The 12,981-nt window shown below is 38.1% G+C and overlaps 1 protein-coding gene across 2 annotated transcripts in view; it reads right to left on the minus strand.

Moving 5' to 3' along the window:
- PTPRN2 (protein tyrosine phosphatase receptor type N2) overlaps positions 1 to 12,981 on the minus strand; it is a 652,626-nt gene that overhangs the window by 367,412 nt on the left and 272,233 nt on the right. For both annotated transcript variants that reach the window (XM_061349404.1, XM_061349393.1), the window contains exon 10: positions 11,766 to 11,852. In XM_061349404.1, the coding sequence (XP_061205388.1) occupies positions 11,766 to 11,852 (87 nt within the window). The remainder of the gene's footprint in view (positions 1 to 11,765; positions 11,853 to 12,981) is intronic.

Consider the following 12,981-nt stretch of genomic DNA (forward strand, 5'->3'; position numbering starts at 1 on the left):
TATGTCTGACAATAACCAAGCACTAAAGATGAGAAAGCAAAATCCCTGCTAAGGGAAAGACATTAAATACAGTGCTCACCAGTTAGTGCTTGATTTTCTATCACCACTTGCATTTCATTAGTGGGGTTTACGCCATGCAGCTCGGTGAGGTGTAATGGATAGACCACAAAGATTCGATAGATTGACAGCTTCAGAGCAATCATATTTTGCAAGTGTAATTACACGGAGACAAAACTTAGGTCTGGATTTGACAGTTGCAGCTCAGACTTACCTCTGAAAGCTACATCTACAGCCTTCATAAATCGAGCAATTATTTGGACACATTGTAGTGCCCTCCTCTCTCCCTGAAATGATGCTCCATGAAGTCACTTCATGACTCACTCAGCACTGATCATTTCAGGGAGAGAGAACAGGACAGTACTAGGTGTCCAAATAATGGAATGTATCCTGACTGACACACTACTGTCATTAGATTAATTTCAAGAGTAAAGTCACAGAAAAGGGATTACTGGTCCAGAAAAGGATGCTTTCCAAAAACAGCAGTTCATTTTTGGTGGGTCTCTGATACCAACCAATACTAAATGATGGACTTTATTTTACATTAATGATTAATTACATTTTATTAATTTAATCTATATGCATCAAAAATGTGCTAAGTACACTGTTACTATTTATAGTGCAAAAGGCAGTGAAAAGAGTATTTTAAACATTTTATAACTTGCTTCATCTCAGGTGAAGATTATTTTGCTAAACCTACAATTTAAATTATTTAAAAATAGACAACACTCAATTTAGAGATTGATGTTATGCTCAGTTTGTCCTATTTTTATTCTTCACAAAAAGCAACTTCTTATGATTACTCAATATCTATGAATAAATTGCAGAGTTTTAAAGTAATTTTTCTATTAATCTGTCACAAGCCATGAAACTTGACATTTTCAACACACTGAGTACATGGAAGTTGCCAGCATTGCCGGCAATGCAAATAAGGTTCTTAAGTACAGTATTTAAAAGAACAAATCATACAAGTGCATAAGTTTTTACAGCAAAAGAGTGTGTGGACCCTGAGAGAGTGGGAAAAGAGTTGTAAAATGCTGCTTAAATGTACAGTGATTTTTCTTTCAATCCCCAAAGATTTAAGCTAAAGGATAAAATAGTTGTATCATCTAAAAAAAAAAAAAGAAACCAAAACCCCAAGAAAAGTTAATCATATTCTATTTTTCTATTTACACTTTCATTCATCTTCTTTACACCTTAGTCTGCCTGGGACACAAGCAACAGTCAGTTTTCATTTTTAGACAGTAAGCATTCAATGCATTTTACTGACTTCAGGTCTACTTACCCTCTGCACACCTGTAGCAATCACATATAAAATCTGTCCACTGGGACGACAGTCACCTTACACTCAGTTTGCACAAGTGACTTTTAATAATTAATGAAGATCATGACTCATGTAGTAGGACTTTTGCAGAGTTCAGCATGCTCATAGCTTTGATAGGAGCCAGATAGAACACGAATTTCTTTCATGAGGATTAGGCAGCACAACCTAAGATGAAAACATCCAAACTTTGCTACAGCCTCAAATCAAAGAACTACAGAACTCTGAGCACTACAAACAGAGCCTTTCTGCTTACCCTTTTAAGAACCTGTTTGCTGCTTCTTTGGCTCTGAGGAGAAACTACATTTGTTCTTGAGCTTCCCCTTTTGGTTGTGAGGTAGGGACATTTTTTTTTGCAAAGGAGGCACAAGTGGAATTTATTCAGCTCTTTTGGTTGCACCTACCAGATGTATATTTGCTCCAACTGCCTTTTTGGCTCCTAGGGAATACAAAGACTTCACAGCCAGGTCATGGTGCAACTCATAGGCCTGGATCTGAGATATTTACTGTCTAGGGTGTAAAAAACTGCAGAAGAATAATTTATTTTCAGCTGGGTGAGCAGGTCTGTAATATTCATGCAATCCATCCATCCAGGTGACAAAAGAGGAAAAAAAACAAACTGTGTGTTTGTAGGATGATCAGGTAGCCAAGGGCTGGAGGATCAAGAAAGGCATAGATGTAAGATTAATTTGGTATGTTTCTTATAAGGTACTATTCTTTCAAACAAAATTTTGCATGATAAACTTTTTCCATTTCTAATATTAATTATTCTACTTGTGGACCAAGCTTTAGTGCAAGACTGAGAATCACAGTCTTCTGTTTCTGTTCTCATATCTGTCACCAAGCTCTGCACCATCTTAGGGAAAATCAAACAAATTGTCTTGAGTTTCAATTTATCCATCTGTAAAATGGCTATGGTTACCTGCCAATAATATGTGAAATGTTATAGAAATTAAATCCACTGGCACATATTCAGTGACTTGCTTGAGACAATATATCCTGCCTATCCTATCATGTTATGAACTTTATTATAAAAGGAATATGATGGCATTCTCAGTCAGATAGAGAGATGAGTAGTAGAGAAATATGAAGTTAAAAAAAAAAAAGAAAAACCTCAGAAGCTCACTTCTCTGTTAAAACCTTCTAGAGCAGAGATCCATGAGTACATGGACACGTATCTGCAACAATGGATTTCATTCTGCTTTGGACCACAAAGGTGCAAATCCTCCGATTTAATGAGATGAAATGTTGTAATGTAAAGCCAAACTTTGTACGTTTTTATTTATAAGAGCCTCCCTAGATTTTTAAAGTCTTTCTGTTTTGTCACCTAGAATTCATAAAATGCTGAAGGCCAAAATCCTTCTTGTTATTTTAATGTATTTGTATATTTTTCTAGCAGGAATGTTACAGTGGAGAAAGCAAAATGATCTTGGCTATATGCACATTTATTAAAGAAAAGCACACAAAATATATTGTATCTCAGGGGAAAAAGCCACAAGACTAATGTAATGCTAAGGTTGAGAAATCACTCATGTTTAAGTAAAGGAATGCATAGCTGAAAATTCCACCTTATTTTTGCTTCCTTATCCTCATTCTCTTAAAAATTGATGTATCTTTATTTTATAAATTACTTGTCAAATAAGACAATATGTACCAGAAAACACAATGTAATTTCTTATAAAAGCCTGCATACAATGAGTTACAGCAGTACATTTCAGACTGTTTTCCAGACTCATTAAATCTGTGGAAGAAGTCAAGTTTGAATAAAAGTGGTTCCATTATTTCTGAGTTATACTTTTATAACATTTTAAACAAAATTATGCCAAATAGCCTTAGTATGTTGGTTTGCTATTTAAAATCATAGACCAGATGACAAATATTGCTCAAGTTTTCTGAAAGGTATATCTTTTTATTGAGAGCAACCATATAGCACAGTTCAAACTTAAACAAAAATCTTGCTTAATTTCTGGATAATAAATGGAATGGAAATAAAAATTCAATCTATTGTTAGTTCATACTACAGCATCTTAAGGAGAAAAGGATGGACTATATGTTTTTTTATAAGCACTGTATTAGAACATTCCTCTTCGTAAATCTAAATGGCACAGATGGCAGAATCCAGGATCTACCAATCTAGAAAAAACATTGAAAGAATATCAATCCACAGGTGTTTAACATACAACACAAGAAATTATTAATTACACCAAATCAAGGAGAAAGGAATCACAGATAAACATAGAATCATAGAATAGTTAGGGTTGGAAAGGACCTCAAGATCATCAAGCTCCAACCCCCCTGCCATGGGCAGGGACACCTCGCTCTAAACCATATTACTCAAGGCCTCATCCAACCTGGCCTTGAACACTGCCAGGGATGAAGCATTCACAACTTCCCTGGACAACCTATTCCAGTGCCTCACCACCCTAACAGGAAGGAATTTCCTCCTTATATCCAAACTAAACTTTCCCTGTTTAAGTTTTAACCCATTACCCCTTGTCCTATCACTAGAGTCCCTAATGAAGAGTCCATCCCCAGCATCCCTATAGGCCCCCTTCAGATACTGGAAGGCTGCTGTGAGGTCTCCATGCAGCCTTCTCTTCTTCAGGCAGTGGAGGGAAATTTGCAAATACAAATCTAACAAGATACTGTACTACCTGTCCAACTACTGGTCACTGCTTAAATAATCCTCTCACACATTATCCTACCTCTAAAACTACCAATAATTTCCTGAGTTGTTCACATTTAGAGCATACATATACTACATGTCATAATCCATCAGCATGATGAAGTGAAAATACCAAATACTGTTCCAGTGTTTAGGTTCTGGATGACTGAATCTGATTAACTGGCTGATTGAGTTTTTCAGGTGTTAGAAAAATAACATGACAAACAATGAACAAAACCTATATAGAATTATTAGGATACTACAGCCAATGCACATGTTCATAATAGGTGAGGCAAGGAGATCCACTTATAAATCTGTCTGCCCAACACTTCCAATTCTAATGCATTTAAAGCTCCTCCAAACTTGGTTTCATTTTCAGACATCTTCCTCAATTCAAGTTCTTTTCACTGGGATGGTTGGCTGGCTTTTCAAATTGTATTTATTCCAGCCCAACTGTCTCAGCCCTTCCTAAGAACAAGGATAGTCATAGGTATTACTTGGCTGTGTAAGGCCTTTTCTTTGAAAAAGAGGTGGAAGGTATCTGTAATCCTTCACTTACTTCAAAAGACACATTTGAAGCATGGCAAAAATGTGCTTGTAGCTTTCCTTATGATAAGTATTCAAAATTCATGCTTGCTTTAGATTGCTGTTTACATTAAAATATGTAAAAAACACATAGTTGATGTTAAGGACATACGAGAGCATAACAGAAAATAACAGTCTTGTCTGTCTTCATGTCTAGAGATTAAGTCCTTCAAAGTGTTTTTTTCAAGAGGATCCCTGACCAAGGATGAAAAGAGGTCAAGTATTAGGGAAGAACAGTATTTTCAGGGCCTCAACTACATTTTTATCAGACTTAAGAAACTATGTTGGAAACAAGGTATAGAACTGTAAAGATGTAAAAGTCCTAGTGCTACTTTGAATTCTGCTAGTAGCATCCAGTTCTGCCTCAGATTCATAGAAACATAGAAGCAGAGGATCATAGAATAGTTAGGGTTGGAAAGGACCTTAAGACCATACAGTCTCAAGCCCCCTGCCATAGGCAGGGAAACCTCACACTAAACCATGTCACCCAAGGCTCTGTCCAACCTGGACTTGAACAACAACAGGGATGGAGCATTCACAACTTCCTTGGCCAACCCATTCCAGTGCCTCACCACCCTTACAGTAAAAAACTTCCCCCTTATATCAAATCTAAACTTCCCCTGTTCAAGTTTCAAGCCGTTACCCCTTGTCCTATCCCTACAGTCCCTAATGAAGAGTCTCTCCCCAGCATCCTTGTAGGCCCCCTTCAGATACTGGAAGGCTGCTATTGAGGTCTCCATGCAGCCTTCTCTTCTCCAGGCTGAACAGCCTCAACTTTCTCAGCCTCTCTTCATACAGGAGGTGCTGCAGTCCCCTGATCATCCTCGTGGCCATCCTCTGGACTTGTTCCAACAGTTCCATGTCCTTTTTATGTTGAGGACACCAGAACTGTACACAATACTCCAGGTGAGGTCTCACGAGAGCAGAGGGGCAGGATCACGTCCTTTGACCTGCTGGTCATGCTCCTTTTGATGCAGCCCAGGATACAGTTGGCTTTCTGGGCTGCAAGCGCACACTGCAGCCGGCTCATGTTCAGTTTCTCATCCACCACCACCCCTAAGTCCTTCTCCACAGGGCTGCTCTGAATATCTTCTCTGCCCAGCCTGTAGCTGTGCCTGGGATTGCTCTGACCCAGGTACAGGACCTTGCACTTGGCACAGTTAAAATTCATAAGGCTGGCATCAGCCCACCTCACAAGCATGTCAAGGTCCCTCTGGATGGCATTCCTTCCCTCCAGCGTATCAACCGAACCACACAGCTTGGTGTCATCGGCAAACTTGCTGAGGGCGCACTCAGTCCCACTGTCCATGTCACCAACAAAGATGTTAAACAAGACCCATCCCAACACCGATCCCTGAGGGACACCACTCATTACTGGTCTCCAGCTGGACATTGAGCCATTGACCACAACTCTCTGTGTGCGGCCATCCAGCCAGTTCTTTACCTACCTAGTGGTCCGCCTATCAAATTGACGTCTCTCCAATTTGAGACAAGAATGTCGTGTGGGACAGTGTCGAACGCTTTACAGAAGCCCAGGTAGATGACACCAACTGCTCTACCCCTGTCCATCTGTTCCGTAGTGTCATCATAGAAGCCACCAAACTGGTCAGGCAGGATTTCCCCTTAGTGAAGCCATGCTGGCTGTCACCAGCCACCTTGTTGTTTTTCATGTGCCTTAACACGATTTCCAGGACAATCTGCTCCAAGATTTTGCCAGGCACAGAGGTGAGACTGACTGTCTGTAGCTCGCTGGGCCATCCATTTTCCCTTTCTTGAAGATGGCAGTGTTCATTCAGACGCAGTTCATTTGAAGCCAAGTAATTTCAGGCGATGTTTTTTACAGACCAAACAACTGTCTAAACTGAGAGCTGACTTGGACTGCTGAACACTCAGAATGGTAACTGAAGACAATGGGATCTCTATTTCAGTATGTGAAGATCTTTACAGAAGACAGTGAATAAGTTATAATCTGAGACATCAGACTGGACACCTCATATTCGCAAATGCTTTAAGTTAATCTCTTCATGCATAACTCCAGCTCTGTATGGTCCTAATAATACCCGATATCTCATGTGAGTTAAGTATTACCAATTCGTGTTTGTCAATCATTTTGTTAGTGTAGTGAAGAACACCGTAGGAAACAAACAAACAAAAAAAAAAAACACCAAAACAAGACTTTCGATATGCTTCAACAACAGCAGTAGTTAAACATCAGTTTATGCAATTAATATATAGTGCCCTGCTACATGTTTTCCACTGAAAAATTAGATATGTAAATAGGCACACTTGTTGGTCAAGTTATCACATCTCCTGAAGGGATAGTTGAGTTCTGAGTTCAGGTATTTTAGAAGTCAAAAATGACGAAGATGCCCATTAAGATGAATTGATGGAAGAAGCCAAAGCAGTAGAACAAAATGTGGGCAAAAGAGAGACCTAGAGTGAGAGTTCTTCAGTGGCAATAGGGAAAGTCATACAAGGTTAAATACAGAAATAAGAAGGAAAAGAATAAAATCAGTGTTACTGCACTATCCATCAGAGAATGTGATATTCAGCTGAAAATCTTACTCTTAACTGGAGACTGAGAATGGTAGGCTATGCAGTTTGAAATACTATGAAATCAGAATAATCTGTTTTCTTTCCAGAAAAAGCTATTCAGCTAAGCTTAGTGCTGAAAAGTCCCCTTAGCAATGTTCTCAATACATTCCTCAAGTATGATAACATTATAAAGATTCAGAAATCATTTATATTCTCATAAAAAACCAAGTAAGTCATTTATGTTCTAATCAATGGTTTTGACTATGGATTCTGAGTGTCTTTTCCACTACACTTACAGCTGAGCTTACAGATTATAGTATTTTTATTATATATGGATGTTTCTTTATAACCTCTCATGTTTGTAAGTGTACTATTTTATGCATGAAGAATAGCAATTACATGAAGAAGGGAAACACTGCAGATTGTGGAGTGTTTTTTTTTGTTTTTTTTTTAATAAATACAAACCCCAAACCCTCCTAACATCACTATCCATCTGACTTCAAACCATGATGCCAGTTCAACAATCAATCACATGGGGCATTGGACACCCATAATTAGATTATAAAATCATAACTATAGTCATTTTACGTCTGCTTGCATAATTACATCAGCATGCTAATATCCTTTTAATGGACTCTAATGATGTAATAAGAAATAATGGAATTTATTTGACAGCTACATAACCATTAACAAAACATATTAAGCATAACTATTACTTATATAAAGATCCAGGCTGTATCCAAAATTGACAGCTAACATGTTGGATCTTTTCTTCAATGTTGAAATATTTCTAATTATGAATTCCCTAGATCTATTTCCACTCATCTGCTTCACAGGGTGAGCAAAGTTTATGTCAGTGCAAACTTGACAACAAACCAACTGCAGGAGTGGACTGAATGCACTGGGAGGCAAGCCTGAGGCTATACTGTGAATTGCAACCTATCCCTTAAAGCTGGCATAATTGTGAAAGTGAGAAGATAAACTGATTGCTTCCATGCTTCAAGTAATCAAGAAGTAATATGGGAATCAGTAGGAATCCATGGCAAAAGCAACTGTTCACTTACCAAACTCCAAAGCAAGGGAAAAAAAGAAAAATAGAAGGAAGAAAGAAAGACATTTCCAGACAAAACTAACTAAAGGTAATAATGCATTTGTCCCTTTAAACTTTTTTTTTTTTTTAAGAAAATACAAGAACTCTTAATTGAGAATTTAAAGAACTTCAGAACTCATGAATAGCCCTTCCTCCTCAGTTCTTTTTATGCTATTCTTATTCATAAGATGGCCTTGTCTATATTTTCAAATTAACCTTGTGATTCTCATTAACATAGAATCATAGAATCATAGAATAGTTAGGGTTGGAAAGGACCTTAAGACAATACAGTCTCAACCCCCCTGCCATGGGCAGGGAAACCTCACACTAAACCATGTCACCCAAGGCTCTGTTCAACCTGGACTTGAACACCAATAGGGATGGAGCATTCACAACCTCCTTGGCCAACCCATTCCAGTGCCTCACCACCCTTACAGTAAAAAACTTCCCCCTTATATCAAATCTAAACTTCCCCTGCTCAAGTTTCAAGCCGTTACCCCTTGTCCTATCCCTACAGTCCCTAATGAAGAGTCTCTCCCCAGCATCCTTGTAGGCCCCCTTCAGATACTGGAAGGCTGCTATTGAGGTCTCCATGCAGCCTTCTCTTCTCCAGGCTGAACAGCCCCAACTTTCTCAGCCTGTCTCCACACAGGAGGTGCTGCAGTCCCCTGATCATCCTCGTGGCCCTCCTCTGGACTTGTTCCAACAGTTCCATGTCCTTTTTATGTTGAGGACACCAGAACTGCACACAATACTCCAGGTGAGGTCTCACAAGACCTGCTGGTCACAATCCTTTTGATGCAGCCCAGGATACGGTTGGCTTTCTGGGCTGCGAGTGCACACTGCAGCCGGCTCTTGTTAAGTTTCTCAACCACCACCACCCCTAAGTCCTTCTCCACAGGGCTGCTCTGAATATCTTCTCTGCCCAACCTATAGCTGTGCCTGGGATTGCTCTGATCCAGGTGTAGGACCTTGCACTTGGCGTGGTTAAGCTTCATGAGGTTGGCATCAGCCCACCTCACAAGCGTGTCAAGGTGCCTCTGGATGGCATTCCTTCCCTCCAGCGTATCAACCGAACCATACAGCTTGGTGTCATCGGCAAACTTGCCGAGGGCGCGCTCAATCCCACTGTCCATGTCAGCGACAAGGATGTCTGTATTCTGAAATCTTTGCAGCAGTCAAAAAAAAAAAAAATCAGACCTATGCTATTACTTTCTTATAATTCAGAATTATTGGAGGGAAAATTGAGAATCAAGAATTTTACACCAGGCTAATAATTAGCTCTTAGTTCAAACTAGACTAGTATATTATATTTCCACCCCTTTCATAAATCCTTGGTCTCTGGCTTACTAGTAGCTTTTTCTATATAATGTCCCATCAAAAACAAAAAAGAAAAAAACAAAATGAAAAAAAAAAAACCCAAAATGAAAAAAAGACTCCTTAAGAAAAAGAGTAGTTTTATTTGCCAGTAAAATAAAATAACCTAAGTCACCCATGATGCCTTAAGTTGTATTTCCTGAGAGGCCTCATTCTCATGCTTTGAAATCTCAATGGTGCATTAGGAATAGAGACGACATCAACTTTTTCCTGAAACCTGTCTCCAAGAAGCCACTCAGAAGCTAAGTGTCTTCAGATTTATAAAGTTTGCCACTGGTAATTGTGCTGTGATGACAAAAGAATACATCCAAAAAGTGTTAATTCTTTACTTGGCAAGGCTTTTTTCTAAAGCTTCTACTGCAGCTGCATCTACTGGCCAGCTCCACATTTCTTTAGCATTTCATAGATTTAACTTGAGTCACAGAATCTCATTTTCTTGAATAAATAAAGTTTATGGATGAATTCTTCACTCACTTGAGATTTGGGATAACCTTCCCAAATAACAGATTTATAGAATTTTTAAAAATACAAAATACTTTTAAAAATATTGAAGTGATAAGACAGAACGCTCAGTCCTCTTTGGAGTTACTGTAAGTCATAACACACTTTTAAAGTAATGACCATACAAGTACTTTCAGTACAGTCATATGCATATTTATAGATGCAAAATAAGCAGCTTTCCCAATGACATACGTTTAAAAAAAAAGTTTGTTCATAGCTAGCAATATCACTGGAGGCATATTTTTCATTAGAGAATGAATCTACAGCCTGCCAATTGCAATGTTGTGATTTATCAAATGATAAAAAATAACCAAAAGGCTTTATGCTAACAATTAGAAAGGTAGGTTAAAGTGTTTTTATACTGTAAATGAATGAACTTAATGAAGCAGAACCAGCTGATTCCAGCAGAGAAATTGTTCCATGGGATTACCCCTTTAAATGTGCAGCAGACTTTATCTGCTAATATTCCATCAAGAACGCAAATTCTCTTTACAATCAAGACATATAACATTATTGGGTTTTGCTATTTCAAAACTCAGTTTTCATAAAAAATACATTTCATAAAATACAAGCAAAAAACATTCAACAATACACAGAACGGCTTCAGAAAAAAAAAAAACCAACTTCTATACTGCTAAGGTTAATATGTCTGGTATTTGACAGGTTTCTAAGAATACTTTCTCAGCAGTAGTCCATTTCTCCCTACATTTACAGTAGTAGGAGGAGTAAATATTTTTTTTTCAAGATGGTAATAAACACTTCCACCAAAGATGAAGCATCTTCAGATTGTGATTTAAAACATGGTGTTACAAGGGAACTGAAGGTTAAACAAAAGCTGATGGCAGCACAAGCAAGGCTGAGAAAGATGCTGCTCATCAGCAACCTGACTCATGGGCCAAAACAAGCAGCCCCAAACCTTCTGAAACACAGGCAGGAACTGGATGCTACCCAGACATCAGTTATTTTCTGTGCACCAAGATGAGACTTCTTTCAAGCAAGCTGTCAAACCCTCCCACAGCTGACCCTTCTCTTCCACTACTTTTCTATCAAACTAATTTTATCTTCTGTTTTAAAAGGGAAGAATTAAGTTTTATGAAGTAAATGTTCCTACCCAAAATTATTTCAGAAAATCCCTAATCTAAATTTTTTACCGCACATGGCAAATCATAATCTCCTAGTTCAGGAAATCAACATGCAATCACCAGTATGGATTATAAGGAAAACAGTAGTTCAACATAGCTGAACACCCTGTGATTTGTTAAATGAGTAGCTGACCAAGCGGCACGACCTAGTGTGCTATATGCCAGATTCAAAGCCAGGAAACCAAGTTCTTATCTATCCCTGATGTAATTACTCCCATCAGCAACACTGGCTATAATGACCCTTCACAGGACTTTCCTTACCTAGAAACTGTTAAATAAGGTTGGTAATATTTTTACAGCACTTGGATGGGATTATTTTTCCCTACAGAGGCTTAGGAAATGTAGAGGACATTATAAAGATCATCATGATATTCTTTAATGTCTATTGCACACTCTCATTAACGCTGACATTAAGATTTGCTTATAAGACAAACTATTCAAAACCAGTGAGAAATCCAATAAAATAAAAAGGGGCAAATTCCATGTACATACTTGACATCATCGAAGGCACTCATCTGCAGCTTCAGGATATCTGCCACTTCCTTTATTAACTCCAAGCCCTTTTCCACACTCAGGGGGCTGTTGAAAGGGAGCAAGAAAATACAGCATTACAAAAATGGAACTCATCAATACTTGAGAGGCTAAAAGTCCCAAAAGAGTTATCACCTTGGCCTGTTAGAGTCTGAAAGCCACCACTAACTGTATTCCTGTCACATAGTGATCATGATACCAAGGGAATTGGGATCAGGTGCTTCTTCAGGCATGATGAATCACCTGAATTTTCCAGCAATAAGACAAACAATAAGGTGTAAATGGAATTGTTAGGAAGTGTAATGGGCCCATGATGCAGCAACCAGTTCATCTCAGTCCTCAATAAAAAATGTAATAAAGTAAAAGGACAGAAAGAGAGAAAAGGATTGACGAGACAAGGAGGGAAACAAACAATGAAAGTCAAATTGCGGGCTCAGTATCAAATGGACAAGGGAAAAGCGTATTTTTAAATTCATTAGTTTTTAAAATGAATCTTCACCCAGTGAAGGGATACAAAATTATTATGGATTTGAAAGTAAACAATGGAGTAAGGCACACAGTCCAGAGGACACTGATTAGATACATAGGATTCAGTTTGGTGTGTGGATGCACTGCTGCAGAACCCGCTTTGAATCCTTTTAACCTTTGTCAATGCCACATTTACATTTTTTAATTTAGAAAACAGGTTGCAATCAAGCCTAACATAAGAGGACTGCTATCATCTTAAAAAGCACTTATCTAGATGTAAAATTAATATTTGCAAAAATTTCAGGTTATTAGAGTTGCTACAACTCTAAAGATGCATTGAGAACATTCTGTTCCTAATATACAGATCATAGCTTGTTTAGTTGTTTTTTGGTACTGTGGAATCAAACCCCAAAGTATTAAAAAAGCAAAAAGGCAAGGAAATGATAGAACAATGTCCAGTGAGAACAGCAGATACAACATTCTCTATCTAAATTGTGATTATAGAATTATTCTCAACATTATAAAGCCCCAAAGACCATGAAATTAAACTTCATAATCTTGATACTTATCTAACTTATGCCATGATAATTCAGAAACATCTTTGATGAGACTAACCTAGGGGAAAAAAGGTCCTGCATTTTTTCCTTCAAGGATTTATAACAAGTAGGAAAAGGAGGTGTCAAAAAAGTATGTACTATTAGACACAATC

The sequence above is a fragment of the Neopsephotus bourkii genome, unplaced genomic scaffold, assembly GCF_033783945.1.
Source record: "Neopsephotus bourkii isolate Nb327-2 ecotype Australia unplaced genomic scaffold, CSIRO-AGI_Nbou_v1 NB_53, whole genome shotgun sequence".
In the NCBI taxonomy this organism is placed as follows: domain Eukaryota; kingdom Metazoa; phylum Chordata; class Aves; order Psittaciformes; family Psittacidae; genus Neopsephotus; species Neopsephotus bourkii.